Genomic DNA, 20,051 nt, shown 5'->3' with positions numbered 1-20,051 from the left:
GATTTTGTGTACTGCAAAGACAGCAAACGCAAAAGGGCAACATTTGTTGGTGGGTTTCCTTTTTGGGCGGAGGACTCGAACAGGCAGGCAGGGCGAGGCAAGCGTTCAAAAAGCCGGCTTTAATCGAGAGCGAGAGAGTGTAAGAGCCAGGCAGACAACTTGGCAAACAACAAACAATGAAACAGTCAGGATGAGTACATAAAAACAAACATGATTTCATCCTCTGGTAATAGAATACCTCAAATCGTGTTTTTAAATATTTTTTTTTTAATTTTTTTAAATTCTGATTTAACAAAAAAATATACAGGCACTTAATAATGCTTTTTAAATTCGATTTGATTTTGGACCAGTTTTCAATTAATTAATTTATAATTAAAATGAAAAAGTAAAATCTATTTCGAACGAAAACACTTGCAAAACAAATCTGGAAAGCGTGATTTACATAATTAAGCAAAATAGTTTTTTTCAATTGAAACTGTTTTATTATATATATTTAAACTTAATATCATAAGCGCATTGAAAAAGAAATAATTGTTAAATCTTCAAGCAAATTTTCTTATCTTGCATTTGAGAAATAGTAAGGCTTTTTTATATATAGTACTTATATATCGCCTACCGAAATTCAAACTTTAACGAGGCGAAGACTCAGTCAAAATTAATTCGTTAGGTTCAAACATTTAAACATTTAAGTCCCGATTTTTAAAGTTAGTCCCAGTCTTGTTCGTCCTCGGCATTGGTTGCATCAGAAACGGCATTCCCCTGTGCACATTAAAATAGTTATTAGTATCCGCAAGGAAAAAAGGATATAAAAAGGGAACTCACTCTGCCTCGCACATCAACACCACCAAACCCGTTGGAGTAACCACCGCCACCGCCGCCGCCCATTTGACTGAGGAAGCTTGGGACCGTCTGCCCTGACCCCTCCAAAATTTTGATCAAGTCCGATGCAAGAGCACGATCCTGATCGGGATCAAAGAACGAGGTGGCCCGACCATTGTTGCCCACGCGACCTGTGCGTCCAATGCGATGCACATAGTCATCAATGTTGTTGGGCATGTCAAAGTTGACCACATGCTTGACATTCTTAATATCTAAATAAGACAGGAGGAGTAAAGTGTAAATACATAAATTCTGTTGCTTTTGCGCTTTAACATTATTACCGAGTCCACGGGCCGCCACTGAAGTGGCTATGATCACCTTCATGGTTCCGTTCCTGAAATCACGCAAGGCCTGCTCGCGTTGACTCTGGAGACGATCGCCATGGATTGAGGTAGTCGGGAATTCGGTTTCCGACAAGAATGAAGCCAAGAAGTCGGCGCCTCGCTTAGTCTCCACAAATACAATAGTACCATCTGCTTGCTCACGCAAGATTTCCTTTGAAAGAAAAAATAGATAAGTAATTTATAAAATAGAATTATACCTTAATAAGCTAAATACAATTTGTAGTTATTAAATCATCTTTGGCAATAGGAAATTTGGCCAGCTGTAGATCAGAAATTGAATTGTTATCTTAATTTCAATAATAAAAACACTTACCATAAGCTTGTTTCGCTTGTTAAACTTGTTAACTTCATGAATAGTCTGCTGGACATCGGAACAGGCTCCTCCAACCACGCCAATGGTAACGAAAACATAGTTATTCAAGAACTCGCCCGCCAGGCGCTGAATCTCCTCCGGGAATGTGGCCGAAAACATCAAAGTTTGGTGGTCCGGATTCATTGTCTGGTGGTGCATGAATTTGCGCATGGTGTCTGAGAAGCCCATGTCCAGCATCCGATCGGCCTCGTCCAATACAACGAAGCGTGTGTGATCGAAGGTGATAAAGGTGCGCTCCACAAAGTCCATCAGCCGCCCCGGTGTGGCGATAAGAACATGGCAACCTTTGGTGATGCACTCGTTCTGATGCTTGAACGAGGTGCCGCCGTACACAATGCTGATCTTCAGATACGAACCGTAGCCAAACTTCCTCGCTTCGGTGAAGATCTGTATAGCCAACTCCCTGGTCGGAGATACAATCACCGCCTGTGGCTTTCCAATCTCAAATTCTTGGGGCTCATCCAGCAACTTGCTGATAATCGGCAACAGAAAAGCAGCCGTTTTTCCGGAGCCAGTCTGCGCACAAGCCATCAAATCACGGCCATCGGCGATCACCGGGATGGAGACTTTCTGGATCGGAGTCGGAACCTTGTAGCCCGATTTGACCACGTTTGTCTGGATGGCGGCGTGCAATTGAGCCTCATCGAAGTTCTTGATAGCTTTGGGCACGTTTTCGCCGCTTACCTAAAATAGTAATAACCTTTATAATATACAATTTATGAATTTAAGTGGCACATGGTGTTACCTTAACAGGAATGTTGTCGTATTTAGAAAAATTAATTCCTGAAGTGATGCCAGTGCTAAAGATCTCAGTGACGTCAGTGGACGGTTCGGGCGGAATATAAAACTCGCGTTTCTTCTCGCCCTCCTCGCCAAACTCGTTGTTATTGTTTACATCGTCATCATTACGGCGACGCCTTTCGCCTCCTTCGCGTTCTCCTCGCTCACGGTTGAAGCCTCCGCGGCCTCCACGACGCTCATCGCCTAAATAAAACGTGTATCAAATAAATAATCATTTATAAAAATAGTAATCTAAAACTAGTTAGTTTAAGTACAAATTTTCATAATTTATAATTAACTTTTACAGTGACAAACACAAGAAACAATTGTTAGGCAAAAAAATGTACCAACAATTACATACAATTCTAAGGTTTTTTAGTTTTTTTTTTTATAAACGACATTTAATAACACTTGTGTATTTGATTAAAGTTACATGATTGCTTAAATACATTTTGATTAAAATTATAAATTTAAAATTCAAACCAGTTACAAATTTCATAATTCAATAAACTGAAAGTTTTCAGCGTATTTCACCGAAATATACATGATAGAAGTATTGTAAAACATAACATAATAGATTCAAAATTCTTAATCTTTCCAAATGTGAAACTTGCCTTTAAGTTTTAAATTGATTATTTTATATTACGTAAAAACTTTCAACAGAATCTGTTAGACTGAATTGAAAACAATTCCAATAATAATGTGGATTGTATTTAAATAATATAAAATATATAATTTAAAACGCAAAGTTTAAACAATGTTTTATAAATGTTACAAATTAAAGTAAATCACGTTTATAATTTCTCTTATTCTAACAAAGGGAGAGTAATCTTCCATTATTGTTTTTTTTTTCATCTAACGAAGACTGGCAAATCTTCCATCTGTGCTAAGATTTATGAAATCGGCCGTCTTTAGTTGAAGTAAAATATGGAAGGCCATCGCCATATCCTGTTTATTCCGGATAAAGGATAGTTTCTTTGTATCCACCTGTGGCTGCTTGACAAGGGCTTCAAAAAGGGCAGCAATAAGGTGCAACTTTTCCTTGTCTGTATTCAGAATTATCTTGGGGTTGTAGACTTTGACAGCGGGCATAGAATAATAACTTGAGGACCCGAGGCTGTTGCCCCTCGAATGCAACAGCGACTTGCCCTGCACACTGAGTTCCTGTTGCCTATCGACCATTAAACGAAACATATCAGTGTGTTGCACAATGTAACGCAAGTCGTTCATCGACTCTCGATATAGTTGATTTTGCATTGCTGTTCTGCGTTCCCTTGCCGTTTGCAAGCCATCTGTGGTGAACGTCGCTGCAGAATCTACTACATTTTTGGTCACATCTGTGCTTGAAAGATTGTATGACTGATTCGGCAGCCTCAGTATCTGCACATCGGTCACAATAGCCCGATCACTCAAAGTAGCCAAAGAGTTCGAAACAGACAGCGGAGCGGCTTGCTCAATTTCCAGTGGCATAATTGGTTGTGACATATTGGCAAACATATTGTAGGTGTCCGTCGTATCGGGTCTCATTTCAAGCGGAAGTTTACGTCCTAGGAAAGCGGCATTTGGATCCTGATTGATTGGAGTAGAGCTTATGGGCGGTAACGAAGCAGCTGGATCAAAGGGAACTATCTGGTCGTCAGCACTGGCATCGGTGTCCAGTGAAGGCATCACAGGAGCCGGCAAGTAAGCTGTAGATTGCATACCAGCACCACAAACCGAAAAACTCAGAGACACCTCCTGAGTAATTTCAACAGAAACAGCCGATGTTGTCGCTGGCTGCTGAATCTGCTGTTGTCCAGAATTGCCGCCAAATACAACGGGAGGCAATAACTCTGGATACTGTCCAACTGTCCGCTGCGAAATACTTTGTAGAAATTCAGTTATAAAAGTGTTTGCAACATGACGTGGGCTTCGCTGTGCATCCTCACCCTGGAGGATTCGGATTCGTTGTTCCGGCGTTGATGGAGGAGTTGGTACCAGCGGAGCTGGTGCTGGAGCAGCACGAGGAACGCGTGCTCGTGGGCGTGGAGGACGTCGGACTCGCGGTGCTTGCCTCGGAGGAGCTGGCCCATCGTCATAGTTAATTATCTGCGCCCGCGGCCGAAAAATCAAAGACCACTCACGTTGTGGGCTTAAAGGAGGTGTAATCGCAAGAGGTGTTAATGATTTGGACACTTCCATTGCCGGTGCCGCCTCTTTCGATTGCGGAGAAAAGCTCATTTCCATCTCACGCGACTCAGCGGTGAGGCGTTGATGGAACTCAATCTCTTCGATGGCCGACAATTTTGGCCTGAACCGTGGGCGCAGCATTGATGATCCAGGAGCGCCAACTACAGCTGTTTCATCCGTATTTGCCGCCGGCAGTAATAAGGTGTTGCTGCTGTCTGGTTGCTCTTCCGGTAGCTGTGGAAACGCTGGCCCAAATGATTCTCCTCCAGGTAAAGACAATCGATTAATCCCATCGTCATAGGTCAGATTGGGTCTAAATGACAAGCTGTGGAACGGACATAGCTTTAGAGTTAATGCTCGGCATGACATATTTGAAAATAATTCGAAGAAGGATATAAGGGATATGCTGGGTAAGGTTCATAGAGAAGCATGCTACATCTTATTTTAAATGACTGTCAAAATCAAACGCTAACAAAATTATGTTTAAGTGTCTTTAGAATTTTTTGGTGACTGCCTAAATTTTGTATTCTTTTCGTAAGCTTTTAATGTTTGAGGTCTACAGCTCGCTTTTTGGGAACAGGAACTTTAGAGAGCACCCACAGATGGTAAGATAGATAGAAAAGGATTGTTATTATAATTATTTGTTTTAAATACCCCAAACCGCTGTTCTGTCCGAGAGGGGTGCTCGAATCACCTGCCCCCGATGTTCTTCCGGGTCCTCCAGGCGCCGACCAGGGGATCTCATCATCGGGCGTCCCGGCAAAGCGACTGAAATAAACAGCATCTGGCGTTCCCTGATTCTGGGAACGCTGATGTCTTGCCACATTTACCAGACTGCTGGCCTGCAGGCTTCTAGAGCTGTCTGTTTCGTGTCGATTTGATGGCTCAGTTGCAGCAGTTGCACTGGTAATTGTCCTACGCTCACAAGTCCGGATTGAACGCCGAGGCTCTGGATTGGTCAGCCAAACCGGAAACGGTGAAATTGGCCAGTTCAGATTTGTGGCTAGCTCACGCGGACTGCGAAAGTTTACTGAACACATTTCGTGGCGAAGCACAAAGTCTTCGGTTAGCCAGTGACGAAATCTGGTCGAACCGTAGGTGGAAAGAAGAGTCACCTCTTGACCATTTCCTTCACGCTCTTCGGCAGCTTCTCGAATAGCTTCTGGATCATCGTTTAGTCGACGAAACTTTTGATAGTGATCCACAAGCTGTTGCGCTAGGGATGCTGTAACCTGCACTTCTCCCACGACTTGCCTCGACCTGTTGTGCGGAAGTTGCGGCACCACAATCTGAGGTGGTAAATTCATCTCCAATTGCGATATATTTGCTTCCCAATTCACGCCCAAGCTGTGAAACTGATCAATCATATTTGCTCCCGGTCCAACTTGAGGCTCGACTAGCAATCGGTTTATGTCGTCTATAAAGCGATCCATCATGGCAGCAGTCTCACGTATCTGCTGTACTTTTTGTTCACGACTTTCTTGATCAAGACGCTCGCAGGCATTCCACTCGAGGTTTACCAGATCCTTAAATGCTTTTAACAAATATTCACGCAACTCACGCACCTTGGCTAAAGTGGTGTACTTGCTGAGATCGAGTTGATCAATAAATGCCTCTACCACATCCTTATCGCAGCTGGATGGGATCGGTGGCAGATCCATAGCTAGTTTCGGCCAACCCACAAATTGGACAAAACGAAAAACAAACAAACAAGACAACAAATCACAAACACAATGTTAAGTTAAGACTACTTTGAAGTACATTTAAAATCTATTTTCACAAAACCATAATATTTGCCAGTTGATAAGAAAAACGCACTTACCGTCCTCATTGTCATCGCGACGACCTCGGAAACCGCCACCGCCTCCATCGCGACGTCCTCCGCGGTAGCCACCTCCATCGTCATCTCCATCACGATCTCCACCCCTGCGATAGCCTCCACCCCTTCCTCTGCCACCTCCTCCGTCAGAGCTTTTGCCCTTGTCCTCATCATCGCTCCATTCGGAGACCACCTTCTGTGGCTTAGCAGCTGGGATATCGTCCCAATCTCCACCGCCACCACCGGCACTTTTAGTAGGAGCAGAAGGCTAAAAAAAAAAGGCTCCCATCAGCAATCTTTAATGATTTATATTTATATTTAACTTATACAAACCTCATCTTCCCAGTCGGACATATTGATAGATTCTTATTGGCTGAAACCAGTATAGAAAAAACTGTTAAATTAGTAAATAATTAACTACAATTTCTATTACACATTAGGTTACACAAATATGTTACTTCCCTTGCATTCTTACGTTTTCTAAGCAATTTACAACACTTTATATAATACATAAATTTATCCCAATTAATAACATTAGAGAAAGAAAATCGTCGTCTACTTTTCAACCTTTTCAAATTGAAATTGGCGCCAAAACAAACACTGCCAAAATGTTTAATAAACTCAGTTTATGTTGTTATAAACAAGAGCGATGTTTTCCACCGCCTAAACCTTGAAACTGCTCATTTTGCATTTATTTATTATTATAATTATTATTTTTTTTTTTTAGGGTTTTTCAGCCAATGTCATGAATTTTTCATTTTGAATACTCCCTGTTAAATCGAGAGCCCGCCAAACACAGCTGCCAGTCACAGGGATTTCGGGCATTCACAGCGAAACGGCTTCGAAAAACGTGAGTTTCTGTTTTTCTATGTATACCAAGAACACATGTGGGCGCCTTTCGCTGTGTGCGTTAGTTGGCCCATGTGCGTGTGCAATCGCGTGCGATAGTGTGTGTGTAGGTAATACTAGCAGCGAGGCGAAGAAGAAGAAGAAACGCTGAAAATTAAGGTTAGAGAGCAGCAGCCACCAAACAGCCAGCAGAAAAGTAAGAAAAATAACCCAGAAATTCATTATTAAATAGCGAAAAATCAAGTTAATCCAAGGGCTTTCCAACTGGAGCCAGAATCTAACCGAAAATTTGGGATATTTACCCATAGTTTGTGATAGAAAACCCCACGAATCTCAAAGGGTGTGAGAAGTGGTGCGCGAGCGAAAAAGGAAAATCAATTTCTAAACTGTGTGTATAAAAATTCTTTTGCAGGAAAGAGCAACAAACTAGCCAGCTAGCAGCAACCAACACAACCTATCCACACAAAAATCATGGACAGCGCCGGTAAAAATCGTTATGAACTCTTGTTCATGGACGACGATGTCAGCGATCCATTAGATAATCTTGGGGCGCCGACATCCGCCGCAGCAGCAGCAGCAACCGCAGCAGCTGGCAAGAAGAAGCAGCCATCAGCTGGGGCTACAGCGGCCACCAAAACGACCGCCAAGGTGAACAACAACAATAATAAGACCGCAGGATCGAATGGAGGACCCAATGCCAAGAAACCAAATCAGGCCGAAAAGGAGAACAAACCGAACAATGCTTTAAACAAACCCGATGGCAAAAAGTTTACACCATCTGGCGACAAACCACAGTTCAATAATAGCAATAACAAACAGGGCGGTGGCGGTCCTCCACGGACAGGAGGTGGCCCCAATCGGACACGTGAATTTGGCAGCGGTCAAGGACAGGGACAGGGTGGTCAGGGTCAAGGACAGGGACAGCAGCGCAGCGTCAACTTCCGTCAACAGAATGGCAATGCCGAGACCCGTGAGCAGCGCAACAATCGCCGTAATGTTCGCGAAAATGGTGGAGCACCCGATGGCCAGCAGTCGCGTCCCTATCGCGGACCAGGAGGTGGTGGCCAAGGAGCCGGAGGAGATCGCCCTCAGCGCCAGAATCGCAACTACGATGGCCAGAACAGGAAGCGAGAATTCGATCGCCAGTCTGGATCCGATAGAACCGGTGAGTGAGGCACAAAAAACCAACAACAATTAAGAATAAGAAACAGTCTTACTTTAGTAATTCCAAAATTAATTTAGCCAAGAAAGTACCTCCAATCTCGGCCATAAGTATAATGCAAATTAGCGCGGAACTTGGATGGGTTTGGGGAGTTTCCCAAAAAATCACTTTTAATCAAATTCTAAACAAACGTTTGAAGAGATTTCTGGGACATGCTTATCTCTATTGCATATAAAAGGGGTTTTAGTTCGAAAAGATAGCATAATAGACTGTATAAAGTATCGAATCCCCAATGCTTTCCATCTTAAATATTATTTTGATATTTAAATATTCTAATGTTGAAGAAGTCGTTAAACTTTTTATAAACGATAAAGTTAAAAGCAATTAATATATTTTTCTGTCTATACGGGTGGTGATCGGAACCTAAATCTAAACCCCATCATGAGGCATGGCAGACATAACCACAAAATGAGCCCGTCCGCCCACCAAAAAAAAATATAACAAATAAAACAAAAACAACGCTCCATGACAACCAGAAAAGCGAACTCTGGAGGCGGAAAAAAGGCAGGGAATCCACATTCCATCCATAGTTTACACGCTACCAATAGATCATGATTTAGAATTTGGATTCATGGGAAATTTCTAGTGGGTTTCATAAATATTGTTCAGAAACTTATTTTACCATATCGATATTAAACAAGACTCATACTTTTTTTTCTGAACTCACTGAAAACTTTTAGCAATACGAAGAATTTAATATTACACCAATAACACAATTTCCCAATACCAAATCAACGCTATAAAATTTGCTTGCTACGTACAAGCAAGATATTGAGTGCAAGTATTTAACGATCTATAATTAAACGACTCATAAATAAACGCTTACAAAAATGATGCCGCCTGTATGAATTCCCAAACTATTTAAAAAACATTGGGCAATTCTTAATGCCAAGAAAATATATTAAATATTGAAAAGTTTAAATAATTGTGGCAAAACAACAAGCCCCCATAAACAAATTGGCAATGGACAAACGGCGCAGCGAATCTCTCGCGCACGTGGTGGATAAGTCAAATCAATACTAATGGACAGAAAATCTTGAACAAGCTGCTACCATCACACTTCGCATTTTCCGCTCTTCACTGATGCCTTCTATTGAGACTGTTTCATTTTTGGAATATCCAAAATTATAATCACAGCAGCAGCAACAGCAACAGACAAGACGAAGCTCTACACAGCACAAATCGAAAGAGAAAATGTGTTATAAATAGTTTGGCTATCTTCTTGTCGGCATTTCCCATTTAACACAACTGTTTGTAGGAGGTCTTTGCGTAGCATAAACAGGGAAATAGGGGATGAAAAATAGTTCCCTGCTGAATCTGATTTCAGCGAACGGTTGCTGTCGGCTTATCTGTCTCACGCGATGGCAGTGAAATAGCTTAACGTGGTTAGATTTCAATAGAAATGGTGATTCCTAGCTACAATTGACCTAATTAAGACAATATTGATAAGAGGTAATGCTAGAATAAAGTATACCTTTGGATTGAGTTGAAAGTAATAGATTTTTGGTATAAATATATTGTGCCCAACTTTAACTTACCAATTAATTCAAGGAATACAAATTGACTTCAGCTCTGTAAGGAAAAAAATAAGTAGATTTAGGTATGTGCGAAATAATAAAAGAAATGCAAACTTACTTATTCACGATTTGCAGATAAGTTAAATTTACCCAAGTATCTGCAATTAAAAAGATAATTAAAATATTTATTAATCCGTATTATTATTGCATTATCCACAGGTGTGAAATCAGTTGACAAGCGCGATGGAGCTGGATCCCACAACTGGGGATCGGTCAAGGAAACCATTGACGATGTGAACAAGAACGAAAGCGAGACCAATGTGGCCAATGCAGAAGGTGGAGCCAAGGCTGACGAATCGGGCACCGAACCACAGAGCGAACAGCAGGCGGCCGCCGAGGAGGAGGCCAAAGAACTGACCTTGGACGAATGGAAGGCCCAGCAGGGACAACGCATCAAGCCAACCTTCAACATCCGCAAGGCTGGAGAAGGTATGACCACAACCCTAAAGACCACCTTCCTTCCCTTTTTTATGGTTCGCGATTTAAGATGATTTTAAAAATCGAACTCCAAAAAGCAACGAAATCTAAACGAATTCTTTTTGTAAAATTAAAAAATTATATGGTACTTTTTTTGGCACGCCATAAACGGGTTTAAAGAGGTCCTATGAGAAATAAAAACTAGATCACTTGCTTATTTCGTTACCTAGAAAACCATCGAATTACCTACAATCATTTTTTTCCACAGGCGAGGACACCACACAATGGAAGAAAATGGTCGTCTTAACCAGCAACAAAAAGAAGGAGAACGACAGCGAAGAGGAGCTTGAGTACGATCCTGCCTTGTATCCACAGCGCGTGGGCAGGCAGCAGCGTGTCCTGGATATTCAGTTCAACTTTAACGACGGTCGTCGTGGCGGACCAGGTGGATTTGGAGGACGCGGTGGCCGTGGAGGTCCACGACCCGGCGGATTCGGCGGCGGACCACGCAGCGAGGGTGGCAATCGTGAGGGCGGCAACCGTGAGGGTGGCGGAAACAACCGTGACCGTGAGGGTGGAAACCGTGGACCTCGCGATGGTCAATCTGGGCACCAGCAGCACTCCAATAACGAGGGCGGTGCTCCGTCCACTCAGAATCAGAGGCCGCCCATCGAGCGTCGTGGTGGTCCGGGCAACAACCAGAACAACAACCACAACAACAATCAGAATAACAGCGGTCCAGGTCAAAACAAGCGTTTCGAGCGACAACAGAACACTGCTCCCAAGGTCAACGACGAGCGTCAGTTCCCTACACTGGCTTAAATCGAGCGTTTGAGCAGGAGCAGATTGTTCCTCAAATTGCAGTTTTGGTGACTACTGAAGAGGATGGAAAGCAAGTTACCAAAATGAAATATTATAAATTACTTATATCACAGACAAAAAACTTTTCAAAAAACAAACAAAAAAGGGGGAAAAAAGAAACAATTGTAGCCGCCATATAAGCCAAAAGCAACAAAAAATACCAACCAACAAGCTAAGCTAAAAATGGATAATAAATTATACACATATATATTTAAATATATGAAGAGAACACATGAGAAAAGCAATTTTAGTTTACGCGTGGCCAACTAATCAGATTTTACCCGAATAAAATCGCGATCAAGCAAAGTGACCTCGTGTAAACTAGTCAGAGTCAGGCTAAGTCAGTCAGTCAGTCAGTCATCCTCATTATGGATTTAAATTCTAATGTCTGTTCACTATCGACGATAAGAGATTTGTTTCGAGATTTTTCTATAGAACGGCATGGGCGGACATAGAAATTGTTTTGTTACATCAACAAAAATCAGATGTAAAGTTGTTTTTTTTTTCTGTTATTACCACTCACTTAATCAAAAATCATCCTACCTACTAATACCAAATCAAATTCGCTTACCAGTGAACAAGGCGAAAAAAAGAAACTACAAATTTAAAATTAATAAACAACATCACGGCCTGACAAATTCTTCGATAAAAAGAAGCAAAATACACTAAATACATTACAATAGTTTGTTTTCATCGAGAAAACAGTAAAAGCATTTTCATTACTCATATATTTTTTTGTTCTATTACGAATCAATTTTTCGTAGTGAAATGTACGTTTTATTATTTTTTACTATGTTAACTTTTATTTAAAATAAAGAAAAACAAAATCGAAAAAATATTAAAATCAGTAGTTGGAAAAAGAAACCCAAAAACCGAATGAATAGTAAGTGTTAAAAACTTTGTATTTGTGTTTCTTGGATGCAAACTCTATAATTAAACATTTAAATTTAATAATTATAAAGCAAACTATGCATCATATATACTACTTTTAATTATAAAAACCTAACTGAACACACACACACAGAAATACAAAAACAAAACAATATTAATTTAAGCATTATTAAAGAAATAAAAACAAAATATATTGATTAACTATTGGAGCAAATTATAAACCTTTAATAAGTAGATTTACAGTTGGAGAAACGCTTTCATAGAAACCTATTTCAAGTCAGATGAGAAGAAAACCACTCCTAAAAACGCAAATATGAAGATCCCTGTAAAATCGTTTTCTTCTATTAATTAGAAATTGTATAAATTATATGAGATATATATTCGTACATACAAGGTAAAATCAATTTTATGACAGCAAAACAAGTACACAAAAAAACAAAGGAATAAGAGGAAGCAAAGTAAGAAAAAAAATCGTAGATGAACAATATACGAAATTTTTTGAAATATTGTATTGTATTTTGACCCAAAGAAACAAACCATTCAACAGCAACCAAATGTTGAGCAACTCGTTTAAACATAAAAGAAAATTTATTTGATAAAAATAAACAAAAAAACACTTGACATTAACGACTTTAATTTTGGGACAAAGTAAGGGAAAGTCAAATTTTAAAGTGTGACGAAATTTGACACTCATCACTCACTGCAATAAATGCAATAAATTTTAAATTGCTATGGAAATTTAAGGTTACAGCATGCTTGGCTACGTTCTAAGTAAACTTGTTTTATGAATAAAAACCCCTAATCTGATTGAAAATAACGAGCCAAAGAACAAGAAATAAAAAAAAAAGGAAAGAGCAGGAGGAGTAATTCGACGCTTGAAATACTCTCACACACTTAAATTAAAAGGGATTTAATTACAGAAACAGAAAATAATATTGTGATGCTAATAAAAAAAATAAGACCAAAGAGATAATTTAAAGCGGTTCTCAATAAAAACTGCTGAATTCGTTTTAAAGTTATCTTCAGTAAAACGATAAAACAATACGAAAATTAAATTCCTTTAACGGAAAAATTAAGAGAAGATAAAAGCGTATTATTACACGCGTGAAATAAACAAACGATGCAACTAGAACAAGAGAACACGCGAAAGTGCACGAAGACCAAGAGCAACGAGAGACGGAACAGAGACAACGAAAGGACGAACAATATGCGTAGCAGAAAGCGAGACATTTCTGCGAAAAAGAGCAAAGCGTAAATTAAGTTAAACGGCACCTAACAGAAGGGACAACAAAAACCCAACGCAAGAATCGAAAATAACACAAATATTAACTTTATATTGCAGCGCGACTATTCCTTCCAAAAGAGAAGGAGAGCAAAAAGAATTTGAGCCCAACATGCCAATATCCAGTCTGTCTAGCCTCTCTCGAAGCACTTTTTAAAGTAGAAATTGTCATGTACAACAAATGTTAGCCACTCGGCAACCCTAAAACATAACGGTGACAGACAAAAAGGAGAACGAAAATGGACGCCTAGCGAATAAAGTGAAGAGAAGCTCGAAAACGTTTTAAAGCGGTGAATAATAAACATGGAAAATTTGAGTATTTAGTTTTGAATTCTAAATGCAATTAATAAAATTAAAAATGTTGCATGTCCATTTTTAGTAGCTTTGACGTTAATGAGAAAATCCACTAACTCACATTAGAACTGCACGCCAAGCGAATTAAATAAGAAAAGGCAATTGAAAATGTTTTATGCTTTAACACATTTTTAATTGCATATTTATACAATTTTATAACTTTAATTTATTAATTGTAATAAACTTTTTTCAAATCTCAAGGAATTATAGAACGCGAATAGCTTATGCTGCATAAAACTGACTTGTCACTCACCTCGTTTGCTCAAAGCAACTGAATGCCTTTTAAATAAAAGTTTTACTTTAAACTTGCTTAAATTATTTATTTAAAAACTCTCGCACCAAGCGAACTTTACGAAGGCGCAATTTCAATTGAAAAAGAAGAAAGCGAACGAAGAAAAAGGAAGTAAAGGTGGGGCAACATCGATGAAAGTGTAATATCGATTGTGATATCGATGTAAGGCTAGAACGTCAACGTTTTTCCATCCCTTAACGTTTTTACTCCAGTTCTTACGAGCTCTGTTAGCTTTTACTCAAAACCTTAATTTCTGTAAGAAATGTTTGCTAAGCTTTTTGCCGAAATAAGTAAAATATAAAAATTATAGATATTTGGTTAAAATTTAATTTAATTTCGCTCTTAAAGTTTTTTTCTAAGTTGCAATTATATCTGATGATATAAAGAATTGAAAATATATATAATATAATGTATTTGATATGTTAAAAACTCATGCTGTACACAAAAATAATACAAAATACAACACAATTACGTCGACGCCATCGATGTTTTAAAAAAGAATCGATGAAATCGATGTGTGGCAAGAATCATCGACGTTTTTCCATATCTATCCAAAAGCTGTGTAGTTTTCCAGCACTATTTCGGCGCGCAATTTAAATAAATTACAAAGATAACGGTTTTAATGAACAGTCAGGATGATACAGCAATTCACATTTTCGAGGCGAATTTTGTCGAAACTGTTAAAACGGTGTTGGAAATTAAACACAAATAAATACACAAAATAATATTTATTTCAAATAAATTAATTGTCAACCTTACATTTGTTTAGTTGTTAATTGTCAAAACAATGCTGATTGGAAACGATGCCCAAAATACAATAAATATTTTTAAGATTCATTAAAAGCTCATTGGTCGATTTAAGTATAACTTATTGTTTGTAATCTCTGATCAAACAATAATTCACGTGTAAGGGCAGAATGAATATATTATATATTATATTTAATAATGAGAGGAAACTTATGAACGACCATATAATCGATCAGACATCACTAGGGTTTTTCTTTGTGATGTCACATTTCAAATAGATTAAGTCAAACAAGTTCACCCTTTTCAAGTTTTGAACGTTAGTTGGGGCTCCTCTTATCGTCCTGAGCCATCGCCAATTGGGAGCAAGTGATTACGAATTGGGGTCCGGACATTATCTTGGCTTATCAGTCCCAACCGAGACCATTCAGAAAATAAGGTAAATAAACCCGAAATCGAAGAACGAGTACTTCAAAATATGAATCGCAGGTTGAATATAATAAATAATTGTTTTTGTAATTCTCTCGTTTCGGAATACTGAAGTACTACGGTCACTCACAGTATCATTAAATTATAACCCCAGAATGTGGAGCCATTGAACCGAAGCGTTGCATTTAAACTCACAATTAACAAACTATAAACTGTTGTCTTAAAGTGCACTGAGAGAAAATTAATAACATAAGAAAATACTTGTTTGTTGAAAAAAACCACATATTTAATTAATATTTATGTGTAATCGTTTTTTTTTTGCTTAATTATCTTTAAATTTATACCGTGTACACCCACATCAGTAGGTCAAAATCTCATCTAATCTCAATTAGGTTTGACCCGTTAATAAAAAAAAAAAACATTTGTGCCGTTTAGTTTAATTACAGTAGAAACTAAGCGAAAAATAGTACCTAGTTACAAAAGTTGACGGTTGATCTTTAAAAGGAAGATAAAAAGATCATCTGTTGGCTTTTTTTTAGGCACATGTGCGACGGCTAAGCACAAATCATCATGACGCCGATTTTGATTCGGACCTTACGCACTGAGTGTAATTCCTAGTGTTCATAAAGTCGTCTTAAATGTTGTCTACTTCTTATGGCTTATTTTATTTTAGTCGCGTTCTACTTAAACTTATAATGAACTCTATAAACTTAGATTGCCTTTTTTTTCAGTGCCTTAATTAACGTTTTGTTAAGTTCTGTATCATTTTATTCTGACATTTATGTTTATTTTTCTCGCCGTTCTGAAAACCATTTTCCTACAGCCAGTTCAGTCGTTATCAAGTCGGCATTCGAAGTGGTTCGATCGGAACCCCAAGACTAAGAATCACAGATACTACTCGAACATTCAATCCATTCAATCCAATCCACTGAACTAGTCTGGAATAAAGTAAAAATAGTTCCACAGATTCTGTAAAGGCGATGCCGAAGAGAACATTTGCAAATTGAGTTGCATTATCAGAAGGAACAGATAACCTCCACCCTACTGCGTGGACTTGGACTCGAATCAGATCAGACCAGGCATCAAAAGGAAGTGGGAGTCAATTTCTATATATTGCAGAACCAACGTCGAGCAAAGACCCCAAATCAGTGAGTTTCCCAACTAACAATTTAGGCGAATAAAATTAAATTTTATTAGAAGATGCTAAAACGGTTGTTTTAGAAGTTTTTTACAATTTTAATTGATAGCAAAAACAAGCAATTGGTTAAAATAAGTTTCATTGAACAATCCTTTTTTTTAACACAAATACGCAGTGAAATGAGATAATGGTTATCACCAAATAATAACTATCGCAACCCTTTCAAAAAATGACTTTTAAAAGCAATTAAATAATATAATTATTACGTTGGCATTTATACTTGCTTACAATTCTCTTCCTACATTGATCTATAAACATTATGTAAATTCTTCAGCCCGGAAGAATAGTTGGCTTTAACGTCACATAGTTTAAACTTAACTGCCTAACTTTTCTAACTGTTTTAATGAATTTATATGCAATTATTTTTTGTTGCTGTTTCATAAAAACAAGTTGAGCTTGTTAAACAATTAATATGTTAACTAAGACTTTAATTTATTCACCAATTTCAGGTCCACGCTACCATGATCGGAAAAAATCGCATTTTGCGTACAAGTGCGTTGGGTTTGCTCTTGGCCACCTGCAGCCTGATCTCGTTGGTCTATATGGAACAAATCGAACGCTGGATGATCGAATGGTTCATAGTTCTCAGGCCGGGAACACTGATTAGCAATCTGTGGGAGTCGCCCTCGATGGACATAACCGTGGATTTGTATATGTTCAATTGGACCAATTCGGAGAACTTCAACGATCCCACGGTGAAGCCGAAATTTACGGAACACGGACCCTATCGCTTTACGGAGCGAATGCAGAAGCTGAATGTGGAGTGGCACGATGCGAACTCAACGGTGTCCTATATGCGTCGCAGTCGTTTCGAATTCGATCCGATACATAGTGCCGGACATCCCTCGGATCCCATTGTGGCGCCCAATCTGCTCATCGTCGGTTTGTACCAGAAGATGCTCTCCTGGAGTCCCATGCTGCGATCCCTCATGATGATGGCCCTCAGTATTTACGGCAAGGAGCGCACGATGGTGCGACCAGCTAGCGATTGGATGTTCGACGGATTCGACACGCCACTCATCAAAATGAACAAACTTGTGCCGCCCAATCTGGTGCCGGAGATGAATTTCCCCTACGAGAAGATCGGTTATGCTTATCCAGTAAGTCAAGTTATATATAAGTTATAAACCTTATAAACTCTATAAACTTAGTTTGATAAAGTTGTTGAATGATTACATTTTTCAAATGCAATTACTATTCAAAGTTAGTGTTCTAATTAAACTTAAAAAATATATATTTTCAGCGCAATGGCAGTATGGAGATCTATGGCCACCACAATGTCTACACGGGACGAGATGATTTTAAGAAGCTGGGTCAAATCGCTCGGTGGCGGTACAACAATGTCACAGAAGCCAGTCCCAGGTGCAAATTGAAGGGCAGTACCGGAGAGTTCCATCCAATACCGCTGGTGAAGGGCAGACCCATATCCTTTTTTCTGCCAGATCTGTGCCGTGAGCTGCAGATTGATTACTCCGGGACGACTGTCTTCGAGGGAGTTGAGGCATACGTTTACAGGGGAAGTGAACGCAATGTAGCTAATGGTGAGTCCTAAATAAAAATAAATTATATTGAAATATACATAAATAATCTCTTCACTATAATCCATGACACATTATGCATTCCAGGTACTGACAACCCAGATAATAGTTGCTATTGCCAAGAGAACTGCCAGGAGGTGAGATCCGGTCTTCTGAACATATCCTCCTGTTGGTATGGAACACCCGTCTTTGCTTCGTATCCGCACTTTTATAAGGCGGATCCCTACTATGCGGAGCAGGTGGAGGGCATGAAGCCCGAGAAGGATCGCCACGAGATGGTCATCATGCTGGAGCCCAAAACCGGAATGCTGTTGGAGATCAAGGCTCGAATTATGGCCAATTTATTAGTCGAACCCAGAACTCAATCGTAAGGAGGCTTTTAAAGTTACAGTCAAAATACTACCGTTATCATATCATTTTCATTATCATACTTAATTAGCGTAGTATAAATAAAGTACAGCAAAAAGTTTCTTATTTATAAGTTTCTGAAAGCTGTATTCGACAAGTTATTATATCTATATTATCTGAATCATTAATATAATAATTCCTACGAAGTTACTCATTTGATAATATGGAAGACTTTATCTAAATGCTAATTTTATATTCTTTAATATAAAAAAATAAACAATATAGATATGTACATATATAGCATGTTTCGAAGCTCTTCATGGTAAATTAAAGATAGGTTATTAACTGCAAAATAGCAAAAAATGTTTAGCTTAAATTGACTTAAAGTAAAGTACATATGTATGTATAAATCCTCTTATTTCTATTTGAATGTAGACCATTGTCTATTTAACTTTTAAAGGCCAAGAAAATACCCAAATAGAATATATAAAATACGCTTGCATGATTTTTTGTTTGCAGTAAGATATATCCAATAAATTTATAAATATATAATTTTATAATATTTATGTACATATATTGTAATCCTTAATATTAATATTTTCAGAATCTACCGCAAGGCACGAACGACGTTCTTCCCGCTAATTTGGGCGGATTATAATGTGCGGATAACAGATGATCTTCTGGGCTACGTGAAGCTAATACCGATCATGGAATTACTGGGCAAGATCGGTGGAATCCTGGGCGTGGCTGTGGGCGTGGTGATGATCTTCTGGTATCCACACCAGATGATATGGCAGAAGCGCTTTATGCAGAAGATCGAGATCAGTAGCCTGGAGGCCAACAAGATGACAGATTCGATGAAAAACAATGGTGTGGAGGAGTCGCCACTGCTAATAGGATTGCAATATACGGGGGCCAAAGGGGCGTCAGGAAATCCCCACTGAAGGTGGTAAATTGAATAAGTTTGTAGGATTAAGTTTGCAGGGTTTTTTCCTGCCTAGTCTACAGTTTAGGCCAATAAATGGTAAATGGTGTTCATACATACATACATATATTCGGTGCCTGAAAATTATCGAATTTATAGATTACTCGTTTTCGTTTTATTACTGTTGTTGTTTGGGGATTGTACGTTGTTTCTTATCAAACTGAATCATGCAGTTATGTACATACATACATACATATATACAAAAAGTCCCCAAGAAAAATAAATTACACACTCATTACTAATAAACAATTGTGTAGCAATTATAACACAAACAATATTAGCATTGAAATGAAAACGCCTCGACCGATGCACTTAGGTACATTGAATGATGAACCGATTCGGAACCGATTCAAGAAAATGTTTACACCGCAAAAGAGACAAACCAGTTTGTCTGACCAAAGGGGAAGAGAGTGAAAGAGAGTAAAAGAGACTGAAAGAGAACGGGTGAGAAAGAAATCAGATAATACCCTACAATTATTATCCATTCGTTAATCGTGTGATTAATTAGCAATTTTATGTCCAATTTTGTTTTTGTCTTTTTGCTGTTTCAGTATTAAGATAAGTGGAGCAAACAGAATGTCTCGATTTCGTTTTCTGTAAATACATACATACATTAATAAAAGACAATTTTTCGTGTAAAGTTGAAATCAATTGGCGTATAATGTTTAGGCATTTCAAAAAATATATTGCAATATTATTT

General features: G+C 38.7%; 4 protein-coding genes across 5 annotated transcripts; 2 read left to right on the top strand and 2 right to left on the bottom strand.

The window, feature by feature from the left end:
• Positions 1–459: 459 nt before the first annotated feature.
• LOC108138173 (ATP-dependent RNA helicase vasa) lies at positions 460–14,199 on the bottom strand. The gene is made up of 10 exons (XM_017260266.2): positions 14,071–14,199; positions 10,071–10,110; positions 9,974–10,007; positions 6,698–6,737; positions 6,368–6,632; positions 2,342–2,580; positions 1,537–2,280; positions 1,161–1,374; positions 823–1,091; positions 460–759 (listed from the first exon to the last, which is right to left on the bottom strand). The coding sequence occupies exons 4-10, from the start codon at positions 6,716–6,718 to the stop codon at positions 706–708; spliced, it is 1,806 nt and encodes a 601-aa protein (XP_017115755.1). The 5' UTR covers positions 6,719–6,737; positions 9,974–10,007; positions 10,071–10,110; positions 14,071–14,199; the 3' UTR covers positions 460–705.
• On the bottom strand, positions 2,833–6,244 carry LOC108138174 (sister chromatid cohesion protein solo). Its single transcript, XM_017260267.2, has 2 exons — positions 5,200–6,244; positions 2,833–4,870 (listed from the first exon to the last, which is right to left on the bottom strand). Exons 1-2 carry the CDS (start codon positions 6,204–6,206, stop codon positions 3,232–3,234), a joined length of 2,646 nt encoding a protein of 881 aa, XP_017115756.2. The 5' UTR covers positions 6,207–6,244; the 3' UTR covers positions 2,833–3,231.
• LOC108138175 (plasminogen activator inhibitor 1 RNA-binding protein) lies at positions 7,105–12,802 on the top strand. Of its 2 annotated transcripts, none has more exons than XM_041710245.1 (4): positions 7,105–7,214; positions 7,626–8,378; positions 10,172–10,441; positions 10,698–12,802. In XM_041710245.1, the coding sequence occupies exons 2-4, from the start codon at positions 7,685–7,687 to the stop codon at positions 11,249–11,251; spliced, it is 1,518 nt and encodes a 505-aa protein (XP_041566179.1). In that variant the 5' UTR covers positions 7,105–7,214; positions 7,626–7,684; the 3' UTR covers positions 11,252–12,802. The 2 variants fall into 2 exon arrangements, with proteins under 2 accessions (XP_041566179.1, XP_017115757.1); XM_017260268.2 differs by lacking the exon at positions 7,105–7,214 and adding an exon at positions 7,279–7,409.
• Positions 14,200–16,105: 1,906 nt separating the features above from the next.
• On the top strand, positions 16,106–19,454 carry LOC108138171 (protein peste). The gene is made up of 5 exons (XM_017260263.1): positions 16,106–16,430; positions 16,930–17,580; positions 17,724–18,021; positions 18,106–18,385; positions 18,971–19,454. The coding sequence occupies exons 2-5, from the start codon at positions 16,942–16,944 to the stop codon at positions 19,308–19,310; spliced, it is 1,557 nt and encodes a 518-aa protein (XP_017115752.1). The 5' UTR covers positions 16,106–16,430; positions 16,930–16,941; the 3' UTR covers positions 19,311–19,454.
• The last annotated feature ends 597 nt before the right edge of the window (positions 19,455–20,051 follow it).

The sequence above is a fragment of the Drosophila elegans genome, unplaced genomic scaffold, assembly GCF_018152505.1.
Source record: "Drosophila elegans isolate 14027-0461.03 unplaced genomic scaffold, ASM1815250v1 contig_814, whole genome shotgun sequence".
NCBI classification, from domain to species: domain Eukaryota; kingdom Metazoa; phylum Arthropoda; class Insecta; order Diptera; family Drosophilidae; genus Drosophila; species Drosophila elegans.
Note: the sequence above shows the minus strand (reverse complement) of the source record. Positions and strands in the feature narration are given on the sequence as shown.